The 24719-nt window shown below is 38.5% G+C and overlaps 1 protein-coding gene across 1 annotated transcript in view; it reads right to left on the bottom strand.

Moving 5' to 3' along the window:
- Positions 1-1192: 1192 nt before the first annotated feature.
- The window catches only part of csmd2 (CUB and Sushi multiple domains 2), a 425673-nt gene continuing 402146 nt past the window's right edge, over positions 1193-24719 (bottom strand). The window contains exons 60-73 of the mRNA XM_073822409.1: positions 22299-22481; positions 19280-19456; positions 14603-14782; positions 14310-14483; positions 13689-13862; positions 12562-12635; positions 12358-12469; positions 12039-12218; positions 8735-8800; positions 8415-8576; positions 6657-6769; positions 4372-4459; positions 1449-1581; positions 1193-1352 (exon numbers count right to left, since the gene is read on the bottom strand). Coding sequence (XP_073678510.1) covers positions 1193-1352; positions 1449-1581; positions 4372-4459; positions 6657-6769; positions 8415-8576; positions 8735-8800; positions 12039-12218; positions 12358-12469; positions 12562-12635; positions 13689-13862; positions 14310-14483; positions 14603-14782; positions 19280-19456; positions 22299-22481 — 1976 coding nt within the window. The remainder of the gene's footprint in view (positions 1353-1448; positions 1582-4371; positions 4460-6656; positions 6770-8414; positions 8577-8734; positions 8801-12038; positions 12219-12357; positions 12470-12561; positions 12636-13688; positions 13863-14309; positions 14484-14602; positions 14783-19279; positions 19457-22298; positions 22482-24719) is intronic.

The raw sequence follows: 24719 nt of genomic DNA, 5'->3' as shown, positions 1-24719 counted from the left end.
GACAAACTATACAACGCCAACACTCATGACATGGTTAAAGGGTGTTTCGTCCGTTTTTATTTTATTTTTGAAATATTCGTTTATCGGCCATTATAAATGCTGATACCGAATAGTTTGGAAAATGCCTAATATCGGGCGATAATATCGGCCTGCCGATATATCGGTCGGGCTCTAATTGGTGAGCCTCAAAAACAGGAAGGCCAGATTAGAGTTTGCCAAATGACATCTAAAAAAGTCTTCACAGTTCTGGAACAACATCCTATGGACAGATGAGACCAAGATCAACTTGTACCAGAGTGATGGGAAGAGAAGAGTATGGAGAAGGAAAGGAACTGCTCATTAACCTAAGCATACCACCTCATCAGTGAAGCATGGTGGTGGTAGTGTCATGGCGTGGACCAATGTATGGCTGCCAATGGAACTGGTTCTCTTGTATTTATTGATGATGTGACTGCCGACAAAAGCAGCAGGATGAATTCTGAAGTGTTTTGGGCAATATTATCTGCTCATATTCAGCCAAATGCTTCAGAACTCATTGGACGGCACTTCACAGTGCAGATGGACAATGACCCAAAGCATACTGCAAAAGCAACCAAAGACTTTTTTAAGGGAAAGAAGTGGAATGTTATGCAATGGCCAAGTCAATCACCTGACCTGAATCCGATTGAGCATGCATTTTACTTGCTGAAGACAAAACTGAAGGGAAAATGCCCCAAGAACAAGCAGGAACTGAAGACAGTTGCAGTAGAGGCCTGGCAGAGCATCACCAGGGATGAAACCCAGCGTCTGGTGATGTCTATGCGTTCCAGACTTCAGGCTGTAATTGACTGCAAAGGATTTGCAACCAAGTATTAAAAAAGTGAAAGTTTGATTTATGATTATTATTCCCATTATTAGTCCCATTACTTTTGGTCCCTTAACAAGTGGGAGGCACATATGCAAACTGTTGTAATTCCTACACCGTTCACCTGATTTGGATGTAAATACCCTCAAATTAAAGCTGACAGTCTGCAGTTAAAGCACATGTTGATGTCCCAATATTTATGGACCTGACTGTATATTTATGTGTATATATATTAGTCTACTGTGTCATTCCTCTAATGTTACTTGTATTGAAGTCAAAACTTTACGTAGGCAGTTCACTAAAAACAGATCTTTCTGGTTGAAGACTCACCTTTGACTAGAGCGGTCGCTATACTGCTGTGCACACTGTGCTGACCGTGAACTCTGTCTCATTGTTCATGATATCAGTGGGCTGGATGTTGCGGTCATACATTGGATTCTCGAAAGTCGCTCTTCCATTGGTGTTTTCATGGCCCGCGTAACCATTGAAGGGTACTTTGGGCCTTTTTCTGAAAGTAAACAAGGCATGTTACCATATGTTCTGCATCAGTGATTCATAATAAATTACAAACAATGAACAATACATCTTTTGTGAACAGATTTACCTGTGTTTGTAGAGATATAGAGCGAAGCCTGCTATGATCATGGCAATAAAAGGCACTAAAATGGCTGCTGCCACTGAACTGCTATTGGAGGCAAAGTTATAGCCTGGATTCTCCCCATTTGGATCAAGGCCCTCTGTAAAATAAAACACAAATAAAACATTTAGACAATATTGCATTTACCTTTTCAAACATTAATCATTAATTACTCACCCTCATGTCATTCCAAACCCATAAAACCTTCATTCATCTTAAGAACACAAATTAAGATATTTTTGTTGAAATCTGAGAGCTTTCTGACCCTGCATAGACAGCAACGCAACTGACACGTTCAAGGCCCAGAAAGGTAGTAAGGACATCATTAAAATGGTGACAAAACAGAGTTATGAACACTCATCAAAGATGAACACTCATCAAAGACCAACACAGAAAAGAAATTATTGTTTTGCTATTTTTGTTTTCTTTCCGCACAAGTATTTTTGTACCTTCATAACAATACAGTTGAAGGACTGACGTCACATGGACTATTTTGATGTCCTTACTACCTTTCTGAGCCTTGAATGTTTTATTTGTGTTGCTGTCTATGCAGGGTCAAAAAGCTCTCGGATTTCATCAAAAATATACTAATTTGTGTTCCAGAGGTGAATGTCTTACAGGTTTGGAACGACATGAGGGTGAGTAATTAATGACAGAATTTTCATTTTTTGTTAACCATTCCTTTATCAACAATACACTGCAACAATTTCAATAGAGAGTTGATTTGAACAATAACCAGAAGTGAAAAGCTTTGTGTCAAAGCATGTGTTGAAATTGATTTGAAACCATGTAACAAATAAGAAATTAATTAATTAAATGGGCAAACTTCATATTCCACTGTTTTGTATAACTCAACTGGGGGACTTGTTTTCGGGAGATGTCAAACTGCATTATCTTGACAATGCTTTTTAATTACAGATATCAGGACACGGCAAAGATGAAGTCATTTCGAATTCACTTTTCAATTTCGACCACAGAGCTTTCCTAAACAACGAGAGAGTGTCAGTGCACCTGTTCATCAGACAATGCCAAAAAGCTTCCCAATAACATCAAGGCTGCAAGTGGGAGATTCAATTAACTAACTCAATAGAGCCAGCTCATCAAACCAACATGAAATGATGGAATATGGGTGCGTGCGCACACACACACACATGCTCTTTCCACTACGGCCCCTCTTATTAATAAATCTTCTGTTTGCTCAATCTGTCTGACGATGTTGGGATAGGAGTCTATACAGCTGTCGTTTATAGATGAAAGCGCGCCTGTTTCATTATGGCAGGATTTGACAGACCGTTCACAGTTTGGCCTCCACAAGCTGTATGCCAGATACTTACACTGACTCTAGTTTTCCTTTCTCTCTTACTAAATTGTATTATAATAATACATGATAGCTGTTGTGGGCGGTATATAGTTTTAAACGTAATTGATAACTGGTATCTGAGGAAACGACACAGACTTGACATTTTCACTATGGCATTAAAGCTGAAGTGTGTATTTTATTCAATGTCAAAAACTTTGCCAGCTTAAAGTGCTGAAACATCTATAAGCAAATTATTCATGGGCTGATTTGTTTGAGGATCCCATCCAGCCTGATGCAGATAAACCCTGTAATATTTTTTGTTATAATGAAGCACGCCTTTCCGTGATTGATCAATCAGAATCAAGCATTAAAGAGAGCAGTGTAATGAATTATTTTCATACATAAACACTCAATCTAATCTGTCTAGAATTGTGGGTGTAGACATTTTTTCTATGTACACTGAAAATCGCTTCGGAGTACTAGGTGGACTCAATTCAATTTGTGTTGAAATCTGTCTAAATATGTTTCGAAACCTGTTTGAAAACAATCACTATTTTTGCTGCTATAAGTTCTGTCATTCATTCATGTTGTTCAAAACCCATTTCAAAATACACTTTTGTTTTTCTTTGAAACACAAATGAAGATATTTTAATGAAGCTTAACGGGGATCCCAGGTATTAAGACTTGTTTGGCCTAATATAATGTAAATGTCTCTTACTGAAATATTTAGTAAAAAACCCAAAAGATTTACATTATTTTAAACAATCCACATCGTTTTATTCATATTTTGGACTATGAGGGGCGCCATTTTTTCAATAATGTAAAATAGTAAACTCTGTGAGCTACTGGCGCTACCTGTTGCTATTTTGATTGCAACACAACTTGGAATACACAACTCGGAAAATAAAAAAACTGATACGATGCCACATTGTGCGGCTTGTGGACGAATAAAACTTCCTAAAGACCCGCGTCTTTGTTCTCTCCCTTTAGCCCTGATGCCTTTGAGGCTTTTGGTAGACCACAGCTACTGAAAGAGCTTATAAACGGCAAAGGCAAGAAACGCTAGATGCCTTCCATGCTGAGGCTTGTCATAACGCCACAGCCACTGAAGAAGTTTCTCAGCATGGATTTCAATCGATATCCGGGGGCATTTAAACTCTTTGTGGGGAAAATCGATGGTACGGCATTTGGTTTAAGCCTGTTTATATCCACCGCCACCTATAACTTTTTCCAGTAACTGTGGTCATTGTATCAGTATTTTATTTTCCGAGTTGTGGTAAAAATAGCAACAGGTAGCACCAGTAACTCACGAGTGCAACCATTTTGCATTATCGAAATAATGGCAAATCTTTGATGGGTTTTCTACTACATATTCCAGTAAAAGACATCATTTGCATTATATTAACCCACACGAGTCTTCATACCCAGGGTTCCTTTTAAGAAATTTCTGTCTCTCCATTTAAAAGTCATTTGTGTTTTAAAGATGAACAAAAGTCTTATGGGTTTAGAATGACATGAGGTGAGTAAATGATGACAGAACTTAATTTTATGAAATAAGGTTTAACGGTCCTATAAGACAAGCACACATACCTAGCCTTTGAAGTCCAAACTGGCCGAAGCCTTTTCCTCGTACAAAGCCTTGGTACACAAATGAATCTGACGAAGGCATGTAAGACACCTGTGGAGAAAAGTACAAAACAGTAAGTATAAAGAATTTTCAAAATGTCACAAATGAGCCACTGAAAGGTAAAATGTGTCAGTGATGTAAAAGACTACTTATGTTTGACATTTACTTTCCCCATCATTCTTCGCCGAGGCATAAAAAGTGTACAGTCGTGGCCAAAAGTTTTGAGAATTACATAAATATTGGAAATTGGAAAAGTTGCTGCTTAAGTTTTTATAATAGCAATTTGCATATACTCCAGAATGTTATGAAGAGTGATCAGATGAATTGCATAGTCCTTCTTTGCCATGAAAATTAACTTAATCCCGAAAAAAACTTTCCACTGCATTGTTAAGAAGGCTTCAGGGCGTCCAAGAAAGTCCAGCAAGTGCCAGGATTGTGTCCTAAAGAGGATTCAGCTGCGGGATCGGAGTGCCACCAGTGCAGAGCTTGCTCAGGAATGGCAGCAGGCAGGTGTGAGCGCATCTGCACCCACAGTGAGTCCAAGACTTTTGGAAGATGGCCTGGTGTCAAGAAGGGCAGCAAAGAAGCCACTTCTCTCCAAAAAAAACTTCAGGGACAGATTGATCTTCTGCAAAAAGTATGGCGAATGGACTGCTGAGGACTGGGGCAAAGTCATATTCTCCGATGAAACCTCTTTCCGATTGTTTGGGGCATCTGGAAAAAGGCTTGTCCGGAGAAGAAAAGGTGAGCGCTACCATCAGTCCTGTGTCATGCCAACAGTAAAGCATCCTGAGACCATTCATGTGTGGGGTTGCTTCTCATCCAAGGGAGTAGGCTCACTCACAATTTTGCCCAAAAACACAGCCATGAATAAAGAATGGTACCAAAACACCCTCCAACAGCAACTTCTTCCAACAATCCAACAACAGTTTGGTGAAGAACAATGCATTTTCCAGCACGATGGAGCACTGTGCCATAAGGCAAAAGTGATAACTAAGTGGCTCGGGGTCCAAAACGTTGACATTTTGGGTCCATGGCCTGGAAACTCCCTAGATCTTAAAACTTGTGGTCAATCCTCAAGAGGCGGGTGGACAAACAAAATCTGACAAACTCCAAGAAGTGATTATGAAAGAATGGGTTGCTATCAGTCAGGATTTGGCCCAGAAGTTGATTGAGAGCATGCCCAGTCGAATTGCAGAGGTCCTGAAAAAGAAGGGCCAACACTGCAAATACTGACTCTTTGCATAAATGTCATGTATTTGTCAATAAAAGCCTTTGAAATGTATGAAGTGCTTGTAATTATATTTCAGTACATCACAGAAACAACTGAAACAAAGATCTAAAAGCAGTTGAGCAGCAAACTTTGTGAAAACTAATATTTGTGTCATTCTCAAAACTTTTGGCAAATCCACAATCAAACACACATAAAACTGACTTCCTCCTGCTGTACCTTGCGATTTCTCTATCTCTCTTTCTTACATGAACACACACACACAAGAGCCACACACTCATGGCCCACACTTTTAATTACACTCTCCCAGGTGCTTGTCCCGAGTGCATTGGAGGGGGGTAGAGACGTCTGGCCCTGATTACCCAGCAATGATTTAACTGACGTTTTAATTAAAAGAAAAACTTTGTCGGTTCTCTTCTATCCCCAGGAGTGACAAGGTGTGTGTGTGTGTGTGGTTGAGGGTTTCGATAGTTACAAGCAGCCCAAGGTCTGGCCCTATACAAGAGCCCTTACATCAGCCTGTAAGTATTGAAGTACACTTTGAGCACACTCAGGTTGCAGTGAAGGTTCAGAAACATCCACCTTTCAAAGCGAGAGCACAACTTTCTGAAGACTGCATCTGCATGGAGTCATACCACGAAGCTGGAAGGACTTGCATCAACATAAAAGCACGGCTGTTGAAATCAAATGTAAGATGCTTCTTTTTGCCAGTAACCAGTCTACTTAAGCATAAACCAATCGGACGGCTTGGTCAATTTAAATCGCATCTACGTTGTTCAAACATTTGATCTGCGGTTGCCTAATATCTTCAAAGCAAACAATCTGTTTGAATCTAATCCATTACAACGTGGAAAATCTGTAGAATCATCACAATGATTATTACTTCCACGTTTCACACTGCAGGGGGTCTCTATTTCAAAATGTTAGGATAATGATTCTACAGATGTAAGGCGCACAAGGGCTTCCTGGGACAACTGCAAGGAAGATCAGAGGAAATGGAAAGAGGAATATACATACATGCCCATCTAACGCCCAGTTGTCAATTTTGAACTTGTTAACGAAGATCTCCACAGGACCGCGAATCTGATACACCTGCAGCAACAACTGGGCTTCTTCTTTCTTATAGATACCTGCAGAAATGGAAAGGAGTGTTGATGGGTGTCATAAGTGTTTACAATAAAACAATTGTCAAGTTCTTGTACTTTTTGTATTTGTTTGTTTCATATCCATTTTGAATGTAATGATTCAACATAATAATGTGACTAGTAAGATGTACTTGACATTAACAGTAACATTTTCATTCCATATTAAATATGTGTGCAGACATTAAAAAAATGATTTTTAAACACACAGACTTCTGTTCAAAAGTTTGGGATCAGTAAGATTTTATATGTTTTTTTTTAAGAAGTCTCTTATGCTCATCAAAGTTCCATTTATTTGATAAAAAAATACAGTAATATTATGAAATGCAATTGAAAATAGCGGTTTTCTATTTTAATATACTTTTGAAAATATAATTCATTTTTGTCATAGCAAAGCTAAATTTCCATCAGTCATTACTACAATATTCAGTTTCACACAATCCTTCAGAAATCATAGTAAAATGCTGATTCATTATCAGTGTTGGAAACAACTGTGTTGCTTAATTTTTTTTCAGAACCTGCGATACTTTTTCAGGATTCTTTGATGAATAAAAAGTTAAAATTAACAGCATTTATTCAAAATAAAAATCTTTTCTTACAATGTAAGTCTTTATTATCATTTTTTATTAATTGAACACATCCTTGCTGAATAAAGGTATTAAAATCTTTCAAACAAACAAAGAAAACTGACCCCAAACTTTTAACAGTAGTGTATAATGTTTTTTTCTTTTTTTTAATAAATGCTGTTATTTTTTAAAAAGCATCACAGGTTCAAAAAACAAACAAACAAACAAAAAAAAAAAAAACAATATTAAGCAGCACAACTTTTTCCAACATTGATAATAAATCTGTATATTAGAATGATTCCTGAAAGATCATGCGACACTGAAAACAATTCAGCTTTGCATAATAGAAATACATTCCATTTTAAAGTATATTAAAATAGAAAACTTTTATTTCAAATTGCAATAATATTTCACAATATTTTTTCTATATTTTTGATCAAATAAACACAGCCTTGATGCGCAAAAAATACTTCTTTAAAAAAACATTAAAAACCTTACTGATCTGAGACGAAAGTTAGAGCCAGTCTGCAGATTTGAGTTAACAGAAAATAATGTAGTGTATGATTTTTTTTTTTGAGCTTCAGACTATGATTCCGACCATTTGGAGGATATCAAACATGACTGATACTTTGAGCCGGTTTTAGAAAAAATACTGTTTTCATTTGTTACAAGTCTCATGACAACAAGGCATACATTATTGTGCGAGTTTGTTGTATTCGGATCGCCATGAAAGTCTGGTAGTGTCCTCAGTCATTTTGTGTCCAGTATTTCCTCTGTAACTATTTACAAAGTCAACAAAATGTATGATGTTTAATGTTTGAGTTGTGTTAAGTGGTGTAGTTTATTCCAGGCTTAAAATATCTCCTTTAACGTTCCATCGAATAAAAAATGGTTTGGAATAAGAAACAAACACGGAAATTTCATTCATGCTCAACTTTCTCTTTTAAACAACACAGAACACAGTGCTAGAGGCAGTACAAGCCAGAAAATTGGCATTACCTTGCTGCCGAAGCGTCACAAATGAGTGGTTGGTAACGTGTTGTGAGGTTAAAATAAAAAACACTCACCAGCCAGATTGAGCTGTACTCCACTGTGGTCCATGAGAGTGCCATTGACCCGATTGCTGAATGGTTCAAAAGCAGTTATGCTAAGCATTGCTGGCTGCTTCTTCCCTAGATATTCGTATGAACCCCTCCAAAGAGAGTTCTTAGCAAAAACCCCACTTGGCACTGAGATAGAAGCACAGAAAAGAACAACACAATGAAAAAAGTCAAGTCAAGAACTACTGTATTATACATTTAAATGACTAAAATATTTTAGAGGAATATTTAATTAATTGCCTTGCATTAAATGACTACTTTAATTTATGGTTGACAGTAAAACTTACCGGGTTGCTTTGCGTTGGGCGGCTCCTGCACTGTTCCTACAGTTTTTCCGCTTGGTCTGTTATCAGCTGTAGGACAAGTATATACATTGTGTCAGATGAAGAGGCAGAACACACCTGACAGGATCTTTCACAAGCAGTACTAGTAATAAACATGCTTATATGAATTGTGTATGCATCTTCTGTTGTGTAACCCATGGTCATAATAAAGCAACTGTACAGTGGTGTGAAAAAGTGTTGGCCCACTTAATGATTTTTGTATTTTTTTGCATGTTTATCACACTTTAATGTTTCAGATCATCAAACAAATTTAAATATTAATCAAAGATAACACAAGTAAACACAACATGCAGTTTTTAAATGAAGGGTTTTTTTTATGAAGGGAAAAAAAAAATCCAAACCCACACGGCCCTGTTTGAAAAAGTGTTTGCCCCCCCTTAAAACATAACTGTGGTTTATCACACCTGAGTTCAGTTTCTCTAGCCACACCAAGGCCTGAAATCACTTAAATAGGACCTGCCTGACAAAGCGAAGTAGACCTCAAAAACTACACATCATGTTGGGATCCAAAGAAATTCAGGAACAAATGAGAAAGAAAGTAATTGAGATCTATCAGTCTGGAAAAGGTTATAAAGCCATTTCAAAAGCTTTGGGACTCCAGCGAAGCACAGTGAGAGCCATTATCAGTGTTTCCCACAGGATTTTTGGAGACTGTGGTGGGTGGACCCCAGTCCCTCTAGGGCAGGGGTGCTCAACCCTGTTCCTGAAGATCTACCTACCTGCAGACTTTTGTTCCAGCCCTGCTCCAACACAGCTGTCTATAATTATTCAGGGCTACCTAAGAGATTAATTAGCTGGTTCAGGTGTGTTTGATTAGGGTTGGAGCTGAATTTTGTAGGATAGTAGATCTCCAGGAACAGGGTTGGGCACCCCTGCTCTAGGGGGTTCCGGGGGCATGCCCCCCCGTAAGAAAATTTTGTACATTTTAAAGTTAAATTCATCTCTCTGGTGCACTTTGAGAGTTTAAAATTAAGAACTCCAACACAGGTTCAGTGTGCAAAGCTGGTGAATTGACTTGTATTTAAAGTTTAAAGGGAACTCGGTCCTCTTTTTAGTTGTAATATAGTGTCTCAGTCTAAATTACACTCACACTGGTAAATTTGGAGGCCAAACAAATTAGAATATAATGATAATAATAATATTAATAATAATTGTATATTATTATTCCTATGACAGTCATAGCCGTATATTGTAAAACAATTTCACTGTAAAAAAAAAAAAGAGTAAATAAATTAGTCATTAGAAAATAAAATAAATGAAATAAAATTAGTATTTCGCAGGTATATTATTTTACCTTATTCTACATTAGGGAAATTACAATACTTTTGTCCTAATTTCTATACTTGCAAGCAGGGCCTAAAACTAACTTTTTTTGCCACATCTGCCAATGGCTGGTGAACCTTCCCAGGAGTGGCCGGCTGACCAAAATTACCCCAAGAGCGCAGCAACGACTCATCCAAGAGGTCACAAAAGACCCCACAACATCATCTAAAGAACTGCAGGCCTCTCTTGCCTCAGTTAAGGTCAGTGTTCATGACTCCACCATAAGAAAGAGACTGGGCAGAAATGGCCTGCATGGCAGAGTTCCAAGACGAAAACTACTGCTGAAAAAAAAGAAAAACATAAAGGCTTGTTTCAGTTTTGCCAGAACACATCTTGATGATCCCCAAGACTTTTGAGAAAATACTCTGTGGACTGACGAGACAAAAGTTGAACTTTTTGAATCTGGCATAAAAGTAACACGGCATTTCAGAAAAAGAACATCATACCAACAGTAAAATATGCTGGTGGTAGTGTGATGGTCTGGGGCTGTTTTGCTGCTTCTGGACCTGGAAGACTTGCTGTGATAAATGGAACCATGAATTCTGCTGTCTACCAAAAAATCCTGAAGGACAATGCCATCTGTTTGTGACCTCAAGATGAAGCGAACTTGGGTTCTGCAGCAGGACAATGATCCAAAACACACCAGCAAATCCACCTCTGAATGGCTGAAGAAAAACAAAATGAAGACTTTGGAGTGGCCTAGTCAAAGTCCTGACCTGAATCCTATTAAGATGCTGTGGAATGACCTTAAAAAGGCAGTTCATGCTCGAAAACCCTCCAATGTGGCTGAATTACAACAATTCTGCCAAGATGAGTGGGCCAAAATTCCTGCACAGCTCTGTAACAGACTCATTGCAAGTTATCGCAAACGCTTGATAGCAGTTGTTGCTGCTAAGGGTGGCCCAACCAGTTATTAAGTTTAGGGGGCAAACACTTTGTCACACAGGGCCATGTGGGTTTGGATTTTGTTTTCCCTTCATAATAGAAAAACTTCATTCAAAAACTGCATGTTGAGTTTACTTGTGTTATCTTTGATTAATGTTTAAATTTGTTTGATGATCTGAAACAATAAAGTGTGACAAACATGCAAAAAAATAAAAAATCAGGAAGGGGGCCAACACTTTTTCACACCACTGTACCTTTAATACATCTTCAAAGCCTTTAGCTTTGTTTTCCTGTCTATTCCCATGTAGTGATAAATTGATGTACACTTGTTCCCCGTGTCATTTGGACCATATGGGGAGAACATATAGACTTTCGATGATTTTGAACCTCAGTTAATATATCTGAGTACCCTGTGAAGTCTACTTCGCAGGACATTATAAGATGATTGGACACACACAGTGGGGAAAAACAGCATTATTAGATGTCATACGACTATGTTGCCGCTCTCTCTGGTCTCCCACAGGTGCTGTTAATATCCTTGCACTGCAAAAGGCCAGAACCCTGCTTTCATAGCTTTATTATAAAAGATTTTAGCAACATACTTCAACAACTCTTAGACTGTGATGCATTTAGGGTTTAACTTGAGACTAATGCAATCCTCTTTTAGTGAAGTAAAAAGGAAATTGTAAACCAAATCAATGCATTCCATTGGGCTAATCAGAGCTCTACTAATATGAAATTCCAACAATTTGATTTATTTGGCATGGCAATCACGCCAGTTGTGGAGATGAAACAGGTGGACGATGCCATTTATCAACATTTGTAGAGAAGAAAAATCACAAAGTGGTTGAATACGGTAAATCATTAAGTCTGTAAATCAAGCAGATGGGCTGCACCAAAACACACATGTGGTACGATCATGCTCAAAGCCAATTGATAAATTTCTTTTACATCTGCATGAAAAAACAAGACATTTGCATGCAAAAGTTTGCATAGTTTGTGGGCTCACGCATGTATTAACAAAGTATTTTGTACATACGTGCACATAACGGAGGTTTCCCAGTCCAGCTGCCATCTGCCCTGCAGGTGCGGTGTTCAGACCCTCCAGCAAGGTAGAAACCAGGCTGACAGGTGTAGATGAGCGTATAACCCAGAGATGGCAGCTCTATAGCACCTACATCTGCCTGTGCGGGGAGCTCTGGCTGATTGCAGTGATGAGCTGAGAAGAGAAACGAGAGAAAAAAGGTTGCTCTACATTATTCATCACTGCAAATCATACATAAAAAAAATGCATTTGAACACAAAAAAGTATAGTAACAGAAAAATCAGTCTAATGTGTTTGTAAAATTGCAGCTAACCGATGCACTCAGGCTGCATGCCGCTCCAGGTGAGGTTGGGCAAACAGGTCCGAGAGATGGATCCCAGAAGGAGGTGGCCCTTTCTGCAGCTGTAGTATACTGAACTACCAATCTGTTGATATAAACAAACACATAGTCAATAAATTACAAGAAAAAATGTGTTCCAGATGAACTGAAGACAGCCTTGGTTGATGTGATTTGCACCTGGTAGCCTTGAGAGTTGTTCTGGTGGCCAAAGAGAGGAGTGCCAGGATCTACACAGCTGGTGTGACTTGGATCTGTGAAAGATAGTAAACACTTATTTTAAAGGATTAGTTCACTTCTGAATTACAATTTCCTGATCATTTATTCACCCCCCATGTCCATCCAAGATGTTCATGTCTTTTTTTCCTTCAGTTGAAAAGAAATCAAGGTTTTTGAGGAAACATTTCAGGATTTTTCTTCATATAGTGAACTTCAATGGGGACCAGTGGGGTAAAGGTTCAAATTGCAGTTTCAATGCAGATTCAAAGAGCTCTACACAATCACAGCCAAAGAATAAGACTCTTATCTAGTAAATAAATTGGCCAGTTTCTAAAAAAAAAAAAAAAAAAAAAATAGAAACGTCTATGACTTTTTACGCAAACACGTTGGAAAGTTCAAATGTGGTTCTTCATCTGTGTACTTCGGTTCAAAAAGGTAGGGTAGGGTGAAAAACTCCATGTCATTTTCTCCTCCAACTTCAAAATCGTCCAACATCGATGTTTTTTTTTTGTATACAGCATTTGACTTTCTTTGCACATTTGCTTTGACACACTGGGTCGGTATTTCCATCTACGTGACGCGTGACCTTTCCAACACGATTGGTAATTTTTTTTAGAAAATGACCAATCGTTATGCTAGATTAGGCCCTCATTACTGAACTGGGATTGTGTAGAGCCCTTTGAAGCTGCATTGAAACTGCAATTTGGACCTTTAACCTATTGATCCCCATTGAAATCCTGGAATGCTTTTCTTTAAAAACTTTAATTTCTCTATGACTAAGGAAAGAAAGGCGTGAACATCTTGGATGACACAGGGGTGAGTAAATTATCAAGATTTTTTTTATTCTGGAGTGAACTAATCCTTTAAAGTGTAAAATATTTAACAATATTACTGTGGTTCTTAAAAAAATATTGAATTGTAGTGCAGAGTTTCCAGGTTTGCGATACAAAACCAGCCCATTTGCTATTCAAAACTAGCCCACATTTTTCCCCTATGAAGGGAATACTAAATAATTTGTCAAAACTATGTTTTATTTATATGTTTGTTTGTTTTTTAACTGTGAGAACAGCATGAATACATCTGCTGACCTATACAAGATGGCTGGGTTCCACTCCAGGTTCCATCATATTGGCAGTATCGGCGAGGAGAGCCAACCAGGATCAAAGGCGGGTAACATGAGAATGAAACAGAGGACAGGTATGTGAACCCTCGGTCTTCTCGCTTGCCCTGGGCTGGTATCCCTGGATCTCCACAAAAAACAGCTGCAGAGAAAGAGAAAATCATTGAGGAAAATATACCATGAGGTATCCACCTTTTTTCTCAATGTGGAAGACAATGCCTATGGGTGAGACTTCCAGTTCATTATCCGCTATAGGGAAATATTGAGAAGAATATCAGTGGTACAAAAATGGTACAACTGTTTGCTCTACAAACCAGTGTGCTTGTAATTAAGATAATATGTTCAAATAACATGGTAAGCAACAAATATCAAGCAACAAAATGAGCTGTTTTTTTACAGCTAAAAATAGCTAGATGCGGATGAAACCGGAAGCCAGACCCATAAAATGTACAAATGGTTATTTGCACCTATTCTTAAAGGAAGAAAAAGGTGGATTAACATCAACACAAAAATGTTATATGTGGATTTAAATGCTTGTGAACATTTCTGGTAAAAGTCAAATTCTATTTCGAGAAAAATTCACACTTACGAAAACACTGAGGCCGCTCGCCGCTCCAGTTTCCTGTGCCCTGGCAGGTGAGGATAGTGGGAAGGGAAAGCTGGTAACCCTGATTACAGGTATAACTAATGCTGGACCCCCATTGGAAGTCAGACCCCACTACCTGACCATTCGGGATGCTAGGAGGTGCTCCACACACAATGGCTGTAAGAGGACATAGACAATCAGTCATGCTTAACTAAACTAAACTAAGCCTATAGCGCAAGAGCCCAACCATTTGGAAATACACAGGAAATGTCTATTCATAAGAGATGGACTCAAACCTTTGCAAAGTGGCTTGGTGCTGTTCCATGTGCGATCCTTGGTGCAGATGAGCGTGGAGGCACGATCAGCATCCATAGTGAAGCCTGGCGAACACTGGAAGCTCACAGTGTGGCTGTACGTGAAGTCCCTGCCTAGTCTGATACCATTAGCTGGCACTCCAGGATCTCCACAGTTAATGACTGGAAGTGGGCAGAGAGAGTAAAGTGAAAGTCAAAAGAAGCTATTTGTGGTGTGATAAGACAAAGTATATGGCTGAATGACAAGTGAGAACAAGTGTGCCAAAATTCGGATGGTTTGGAACCATTTTATAATTAGCCGTTTCATTGAAACAGATAACAAATTTAGGCAGAAACATTTTCATATTAAAAGGGTCATAAACTGGAAGCAACAAGATGTTTTATCACTCTTCGTGGTGCCTTTAAATTAATGAACTGTTTTAGGCATCAGCTTTGGGAGGCTCTTTCCTCTAGTCACTTCCTGTAGTCTGAGGCCACCGGCACCTGCTCTGTGCCAAAGACACCAATGTGTCTGGAGCTGTAATGTTTGCACGTGACCACCATTTGCCCGGAGTCTGAACAGTGAGCATTGTGTTTTTATGAGCACGGCAAGTCTCTCGGGTGGCTGCCAAGAGGGGGGACAGGGCTAGTCTCTATCTCTCCAACACAGGGCTGCTATGTCGACGTCCCTGATCAGCTTGTGTCCAGGGCTGGGATAATGGAGAACACTGCGCCTCATTATTAATTCCTGTCCCACAATGCATTGAAAAGCTTCACGCGAACAAAACCAATTCAACTCCAGCCTCTGGATTCCTCAAGAGCTCGGCCACTGAGAGCTGTACTATTCAGAGCAGTTTAGCGTAAGAGAATCTCCAGAATAAAACCGTCCCTTTCTAAAGCCACTTAAACAGCCTATGAAAAGACACTATGAGCATAGTCGACTTATCCTGCATTCCATTCAACTCGGAAAGTGGGAATTTCCAACTTGCTATTTGGGAAACTGCAAAAGAAAGCCATTTATAGTTAGAGTTGGAACATGGAAACTTTCCAGCTCAGAACTGTGATTTGCTGAGATGGTTTATGATCATGGTGTCACTCAGAGAGAGGCACACATTTACATTACATTTATTCATTTAGCAGACGCTACAATTGGGGAATACAACAAGTGATTCATCCTAAGGAGGCAGATCAACATAGGAAGTGCTCAAAAATACCATATATCAGGCATTGTTAGATGAGTACGGGCTAGAAAGGGAAGATCAAGAAAGAGATGAGAACAAAGGTTTTTATTTATTTATTTATTTTTAATTTTTTTATTGAGTCAAATAGTGAGTCAAATAGTAAAACACAGGCCCCTTCTGAAAATTAACCATGGTTTTATTACAAATAAATTGATAAAACTATAGTTTACTACAGTTAAACCACTGTAACTGCAAATTAACCCTGGTTTTGCTACTCGAACAATAGTTTACTCTTAGTATTTGTAGTAAAGGTGTGGTTATACAAATAATTAATATGCCACAAAAACATGGTTACCACACTTTTACTACAATAAAACCATGGTTCATAAAGGACATCAATAAACACCCTGTTGAAAAAAAAACAGCAAATGCTGGTTAGGTATGTTTTGGTGCTGGGATGCTGGTTTTAGCTCGTTTATGCTGGTCCTTTGCTGGTTAATGCTGGTCCTTTGCTGGTTTATGCTGGTCTTTAGCTGGTCAAGGACCAGCATAAAGCAGCAAAGGACCAGCATTAACCAGCAAAGGACCAGTATTAACCAGCATAAACCAGCATCCCAGCACCAAAACATACCTAACCAGCACATGCTGGTTTTTTCAACAGGGCATTTACTTTTAAACAAATAAAAAGCATTAATATGTCAACGTTCCTACATTAGCTTAAGAAGTTTTGATAAAATACTTGCCAAGACAAATGTGTGCAAATGAGGTAATTGATCCTCTCTCTTCATAATCTTGAAGAATAAATTACTTTATCCTCTGCAATTTGTTTGCTAGGAGCTAGTCTTTGTTGTCATGCTGCAAAGCTAATGATAACATTTCAGTTAGTCTTTGAGTACATAGTTTATGGCTTACAGCTTAGCACAGTGCTAACTGGCTTGAAAAAATGCTTTTGTTTAAATAGAATAGAGTTCCAGCTAGCTACCAAAAAAGTGTAACGGCTAATGCTACCGCTTTTGCAGTCCTCAGGGAAGGAGACCAAAAGCCATTTGTTTTTTAAATGGATGTCTTAGTAAATGCTCCTCTCTCTTTATACTCCTGCAGAATAAATGCTTACTTTATACTCTGCAATCCCTGCTGAAAAAACCAGCATATGCTGGTTTTTTCAGCAGGGATGTGTTTGCTTGGAGCTAATCTTTGTTGACATGTTACAAAACTAATGATAACACTTCAGTTAGCCTTCGAGTACCTAGCTAACAGCTTAGCACAGTACTAACTGGCATGGGAAAAAAGCTCTTTTGATTAGATAGAATAAGATTTCCAGCTAGCATGCTACCTTTTTGATCAAAGCCACTTGAAAACAAGCCTGCAAGCTCTAGCCAAAAAAGTGTAATGCTAACGCTAACGCTGCCGTTTTGGTAGTACGTAGGGAAAAAGACCAGAGGACGTTTTTTAAATGGATGTCATAGTAAATGATCCTCTCTTTTCATAATCTTGTGGAATAAATGCTTACTTTATCCTCAGCAATTTGTTTGTTATAAGCTAGTCTTTGTTGTCTGGCTGCAAAGCTAATGATAACATTTTAGTGAGCCTTCAAGTACCTAGCAAATAGCTTAGCACACTACTAATTGGCTTTAAAAAAGCTCTTTTGATGAGATATAACAAAATTTCCAGTTAGCATGCAACCTTTTTGATCAAAGCTACTTGAAAACAAGCCTGCAAGCTCTGGGCAAAAAAAGTGTAATGCTAACGCTAACACTGCCGTTTTGGTAGTACGTAGGGAAAAAGACCAGAGGACGTTTTTTTAATGGATGTCATAGTAAATGATCCTCTCTTTTCATAATCTTGTGGAATAAATCCTTACTTTATCTTCAGCAACTTATTTGTTATAAGCTAGTCTTTTTTGACAGGCTGCAAAACTAATGATAACATTTCAGTTAGCCTTCGAGTACCTAGCTAACAGCTTAACACAGTGCTAACTCGCTTGAAAAAATTAAAGCTCTACAGATTAGATAAAATAAGATTTCTAGCTAACATTTAATAGACGTCAAGGTAATTGATCCTATCTCTTCATTACTGTGTGGAATAAATCCTTACTTTAACCTCAGCAACTAATTTGTTAGGAGCTAGTCTTTGTCGACATGCTGCAAAGCTAATGATAACATTTCAGTTAGCCTTCGATACCTAGCTAACAGCTTAGCACACTGCTAATTGGCTTTAAAAAAAGCTCTTTTGATTGGATAGAATTCGATTTCCAGCTAGCATGCTACCTTTTTGATCAAAGCCACTTAAAAGCAAGCCTGCAACCTTTAGCCAAAAGTGTAACGGCTAATGCTAACGCTTTGGTACTATGTAGGAAAGAAGACCGGAGGGCGTTTTTTTTAATGAATGTCAAGGTAAATGATCCTCTTTTCTTAATCTTGTAGAATAAACGCTTAATTTATCTTTAGCAATTTATATGCTAAGAGCTAGTCTTTGTTGACAGGCTGCAAAGCTAATGATAACATTTCAGTTAACCTTTGAGTACCTAACAAATAGCTTAGCACAGTGTTAACTGGCTTTAATAAAGCTCTTTTGATTAAATAGAATAAGATTTCCAGCTAGCTATCTTTTTAATCAAAGCCACCTGAAGGCCTGCAACCTTTAGCCAAAAAAGCTTTACGGCTAATGCTAGTGCTTTTGCGGTATGTGGGGAAGGAGACCAGAGGCCATTTTTTAAAAATGGATGTCACAGTAAATGATCCTCTCTCTTCATACTCCTGCAGAATAAATGCTTACTTTATCCTCTGCAATTTGTTTGCTAGGAGCTAATCTTGGTTGACATGATGTTAATGATAACATTTCAGTTTAGTGCTGAGGACCTAGCTAACAGCTTAGCATTGTACTAACTGGCTTGGAAAAAAAAGCTCTTTTGATTAGACAGATTAAGATTTCCACCTAGCATGCTACCTTTTTGATCAAAGCCACTTGAAGGCAAGCCTGCAAGCTCTAGCCAAAAAAGTGTAACAGCTAATGCTAACACACTGGTAGTATGCAGGAAAGGTGACCAGATGCCATTTATTTTTATGGATGTCAAGGTAAATGATCCTCTCTCTAACATTTCAGTCAGCCTTTGAGTACCTAGCTTTTGATTAGATAAAATATATTTCCAGCAAGTATGCTACCTTTCTAATTCATTATTTTTGGTGTGTATTCCATCCAAAAAGGACTATAAATTGTATATTTGCTACTTTTTTCTACTTCATTTTAGATGGGCTTGTAGACTATAAGCCACAAAACTTTAATTTTGACTTCATAGGGTCCTCAAGTCTGTAAAGAGGTAAGGTGTCTTTGTGTAAATCCTTATGACCAACTTGAACTCATTGCAAAATCTGTGTGGGAAAACTGTCTGCCAAAATTCACCAAACAATAGCAAATGTGATTGCATATTTAGTGATGCCATCTTTAAAAAACAATGAATATCTAATCTATCTAAACTCCTGTTGAGGTGTTGATGGGTCACCTGTGCATTCCGGCATGTCCCCCGTCCAGGTGCCGTTGACAGTACAATGTCGAGTGAGCAGGCCGGTGGAGTAGTAGCCTTCTCTGCAGGAATACGTGACAGAGCGGGAAAACACAAGTCCATCGTGGAACTGGATCATGGCGTTGCGGGGAGTTCCAGGATTGCCACAGGAGACCACTGTGAAAGACAACAAGAGAACATCAGATGGGATGCAAGGTGGCAACGATGGTCAGCATAGAACATGAAACCCAGGTGCAAGGGAGGCTGGCACACTACTAGACATCTACACGATTCATAGGACATGCCCCTCCTTCGACCGGGACAGTTATTTGTTAATTTAGCGTTTAATTAATAAACACATTTACTGCAGGAGATTTCATACATTAGACAATCCTCTGCCCCAGGACAGGGCAGATGGAGCTTATTCATGGGAGCGCGCCAATAAAGAGCAGGTGGGCACACACACCCACAACCAGAGACGCCACCAATATGGGCTAGAGACTGGAGCACTGGAGACTTGCCGATATGAAAACAGAGAACTTGAGTGGTGAATACTGAGCTTGAAACAATAAACAGCAAACCTGTAATCATCCGTTATTATTAAATACCCCAGTGCCCCTTGGCTCAGGTTTTGCATCCGGAAACACATTTTACATTAGAAATTAAATGGAGACCCAAATATGATTATCAGACAAAACTAAATTTGGATGGTTTCATGTTTTGGGCGGCAATAATTCATCACACATTGTGGTCGGCATAATGATTGGTGTATTTTTCTAGCAAGATGACAATGAATTTGTGCCAAAATACTGGGTCACTGGATCAAGAACCTTGGATGTCAGTTGGGAAAAATAAATGAATAAATAAAATCTGCTCCCTGAAGCCCAGGTATTAAGACTTGTATGGCTTAATATAATGCAAATGATGTCTCTTACTGAAATAATGTAGTAGAAAACCCACAAAAGATTTTCATTTTATACATATTTTGGCCATTTTTCGATGATGTGAAATGGTTGCACTCCGTGAGCTACTAGTGCTTCCTGTTGCTATTTTTACCACAACACAACACAAATAAAATATTGATATGATGACCACAACTACTAAAAGATCTTACAGGTGGTGATAGATATAAGCGTAAGCTTAAACCAAATACTGTATGATTGATTGTTCCCCACAAGGAGTCTAAACCACCCTGGATATTGAGTGAAATCCGTGCTGAGAAACTCCTTTACTGGCTGCAGCATCATGACAAGCATCAGCATGTTTACATCCTGCCAGGATGGCATCTAGCGTTTCTTGTCTCTGCCATTTCTAAGCTCTTTCAGTAGCTGTGGTCTACTAAAAGCCGCAAAGGCATCAGGGCTGAAGTGCAGAGAACAAAGACGCAAGTCTTTAGGACGTTTTATTCATCCATAGGCATTTTCCCATTCTCTTCTCCTCTTCTTATTGCTAGGAAAGCAGTTAAGATTTACATTTCTTTTGTGGTCCTTCAACTGAATAACCAAAAGCCACGCAATTTCAAATCAGGCATTGCATCAGTATTTTATTTTCAGAGTCTATCGCGGTAGAAATAGCAACAGGCACCACCAGTAGCTCACCGAGTGCAACCATTTCACGTCATTGAAAAAATGGCGCCCCCGAAAGTCTAAAATATGTATAAAACAATGTGATTTTTAAAAATAATGTAAATCTTTCATGGCTTTTCTACTACACATTTCAGTAAGAGACATCACTTACATTATATTAAGCCATAAAATTCTTAAAACTCAAGGTTCCTTTTTAAAAGTGAATGAGCCTATTTATTTTTGCTTTTAAAACTGTGATTTTGCATAGTTTGGACAGCAAAAATAAGTATTTGATTAGTATGCAGGATGTTTTCCCTGCTTTCCTTTTTTGCTTCACCAGTAGCCAACAACTATTTTATAGCATATCACATTATTATGAAGCATACCAATTCTGCAAAAGAATGGTCTATTTCCTCATATAAGTAAATGCTTTAAATGCATTAAATATTTGTGATGAGGGCATAAACGAAAAAAAAAAAAGTAATCTTGATTTCCCCTTGCACTTTAAGACGATGAGCTTTTTATGGTGTATTCAGGATGTAAATTTATGAGAGGGGTTTTAGACCGTTATTGATTTGTTCTCTTGAAACGTCGGCATTTTCTGAGAATCCACCTTTTAAGCCACCACAGTTTGCTGAACTGGCATGGATAACAATAGCCCAAGGGTCAAATCAATAAGAGAAACACAAAACTTAGGCAGACACACAAGCACACACATTTCAAACGCACAACCCTCAAGCATTTGGGAGGTAGGAAGCGATTGAGATGACAGTGTGCTTTGTAGGAGATGCAAAACTAAAAATATCGCCAAAGTTTAGGGGTGACTGTTAACAAGATGTGAGATAAAACAAATGGCTGGTGTTAAAAAAGCAGGGTAAGAAAAATGGAGGCGTCTCCACACGGGTAATTAACCTGGGTTTTCTGCTTCTCTGACATGCCTTTCTTTGGGTTGTCAGCCTGACTCTGCAGGCACTTTGCACAAACCAACACGAGCAGAATAATAATGCTGTTTAAGAGAGAAGGAGAGAGTGCAAACACAGCAGCCCAGTGTCCAGGGGACCAGCAGGGCTGGCACAGTCATTTGGGCATCTCGACTGGATAGCGTTCAGCATGTTGAGAGAAAGAAAACACGGTACGAGTGGAAGTCTAACATGTGTACACCCCAGGTGTACTGAGACACTTTAAAGCTACAGCAGAGAACAGACGGGAACCAATCAAGATGAAAATAACTTCTCGCCAACCACTTTCTACCTCAGTCTGTCTGTCTCCATCTCCCTCTTTTGTTGCGCACAAGTTCAGACACAAGGAAATTTGTGTGCAGACTCAAAATGCTGTAAAATAATTTGCATAAGCTACAATTTTGGGTGAAGCAGAATCTTTTAGAGGCAGAAGCGATTAATCATATGCATTCAGCCGCAATCTTCTGCAGACCACCCAGGTTTAATTTTTCTTACCATGGCATTCAGGCTGGATGCCCACCCAGCTCCCGTTAGCCAGGCAGGTTCGTTCAGAGGAGCCCCTCAGAATGTAGCCAGGCTCGCAGCTGAATCGTACGACGCTCCCTACGGAGAACTCTTCTCCCAGACGGATCCCGTGCACTGGGACACCAGGGTCTCCACACAAACCAGCAGAATCCCCTGAAACAACACATACTGTATGAGCAATGTTAACAATACATACTGTAGACCCTTAAATCAGGCCCATAATATCAGTTTTCACTTTATTCAGTTTGGTTTGGCTTTAAAAGGATTTTTCTTCATATAGCGGACTTGGGGGATCAAATGGTTGAAGGTCCACATTGCAGTTTCAATGCAGCTTCATTGGGCTCTACATGATCCCAGCTGAGGGTCTAGCAAAATGATCAGTGATTTTCTATATAAAAAAAAAAAAACTAAAAAAAAAAACTAAATATTTATATAGTTCTTAACCACAAATGCTCATCTTGCACTAGATCAACGTAACAAATTACATAGTCACGTCGGAAAGGACACGTGATGTACTGTAGGTGGAAGTACCGACCCAGTGATTACAAAGCAAACATCCACAGAAAGTCCTTTAGAAAAAAAGGTAAAAAAACATCAGATGATTTTGAAGTTGAGATGAAGTTCAAAAATGAGATGGAGTTTTTCACTCTATCCTAGCTTTCTGGACTGGAGAACACAGATAAAGAACTAACCACGCATGACCTTTCCAACGTGATTATGTAATGTGTGAAGTGTAGTGCAAGACGAGCATTTGTAATTAAAAAGTATGTACACTTATTATTTTTTTGAAAATGACAGATTGTTTTGCTAGATAAGGCCCTTGTTCCTTGACTGGAATTATGTAGAGCTCTTTGAAGCTGCAATTTGGAAGTTCAATCCATTGGCTCCCATTGAAGTCCACTATATAAAGAAAAATCTTGGAATGCGTTCCCTAAAAACCTTTACTTCTTTTCAACTGAAGAAACAAAGACATTAACACACTGGATGACATGGCGGGTGGGTAAATTATCAGTTTTTTTTTGTTTTTTTTTTAATTCTGGAAGTGAACTAATCCTTTACAATTAAAAATGAATTAAATATACACTATATTGTCAAAAGTATTTCAATGAACAGGTTTGACTACTTTAGTAATAAAAAGTATAAATCTCAATGCTTAAGCATATAATTATATTGCAGGGGATAGTGTGCTTCTAATTTTGTAGCAACATTTTGGACGGGACCCTTTTCTATTCTAACAGAACCATGCCTCTGTGTATAAGGCAAGGTTCAAAAAGAAATGATTGATTCAGTCACTGGTCTGCATAAAGCAAAGTCTTAATTCCAGCTGAACACCTCTGGTGTGACTTTAAATGCAGACCTTGCACCAAAAACTCCAAAACTAAAAACCAATGTCTTGTACATACACTATATGTACAAAAGTATTGGGACACCCTCTTCTTCAGAACAGAAAAAAAACACTTTGAAAACTGCGGCAACAAAGATAGAAACATAATTCATGTATTTAAAATTTGTAATTTCTATCTCTAGTTTTGGAAGTGTCTAAAATGACTGTACCCATATGTACAAGTCACTGCTGTTTGGTGATGAGTTTTTGGCTCAAGGTCTGCATTTAAAGTCACACCAGACGTGTTCAGCTGGGATTAGGACTTTGCTTTATGCAAACCAGTCAAGTTCTTCCACATTGACTTAATTTCTTCTAGAATTTTGCATTATACACAGAGGCATTGTCATGGTCGAATAGAAAAGGGTCCTGTCAAAGCTGTTGCTGTAAAATTCAAAGCACAAAATATCATTATATGCTTAAACATTAAGATTTGTACTCATGGGAATGACTAAAGTAGTCAAACCAGTTCATTAGAAGGGGTGTCCCAATACTTTTGGCAATATTGTGTGTGTATATATATATAAAATAAATAAATAAAAGTGTTGAATGCACAATACAGTGATAAGGGAGTAATTTTAGACAGCTTGTTTAACTGACAAACACATGCGGTGTGGAGAAACTCAATAAAACTAAATCACTCCCATTAAAATCAATGAAGTTGTCTATACACCTCAAATACCATGAGTTTTAAACCCTTGGTGCAGGGTCTATGTACAAAGAAAATACCCTTAAACCAGTCCAATTTAGATCCTCTGACAGCGAATGACTGGAAAACTATCTAAGTGCCCCGCAGGACTTTCAAACTTGCTCTCTATTACATTAGGTTTTTATTTAAAGAGGTTAACTGAGATTTACACAAGATGATGAGTAATTTCATTCATATTTATTGAACAACTCTCCGCGGTAGACCTGGCAAAGGAGATGAAAAAGAGGCATCACAGCGGCTTGGTTTAGGTGATAATTTACTTTGGATAAGAAAGCACCAGGGACAGAAAATTTCCCTTAAT

Source organism: Garra rufa, chromosome 17 (genome assembly GCF_049309525.1).
Source record: "Garra rufa chromosome 17, GarRuf1.0, whole genome shotgun sequence".
NCBI classification, from domain to species: Eukaryota; Metazoa; Chordata; class Actinopteri; order Cypriniformes; family Cyprinidae; genus Garra; species Garra rufa.
The sequence above is the reverse complement of the archived record's forward strand: the minus strand, read 5'-3'. Positions and strand labels throughout refer to the sequence as shown.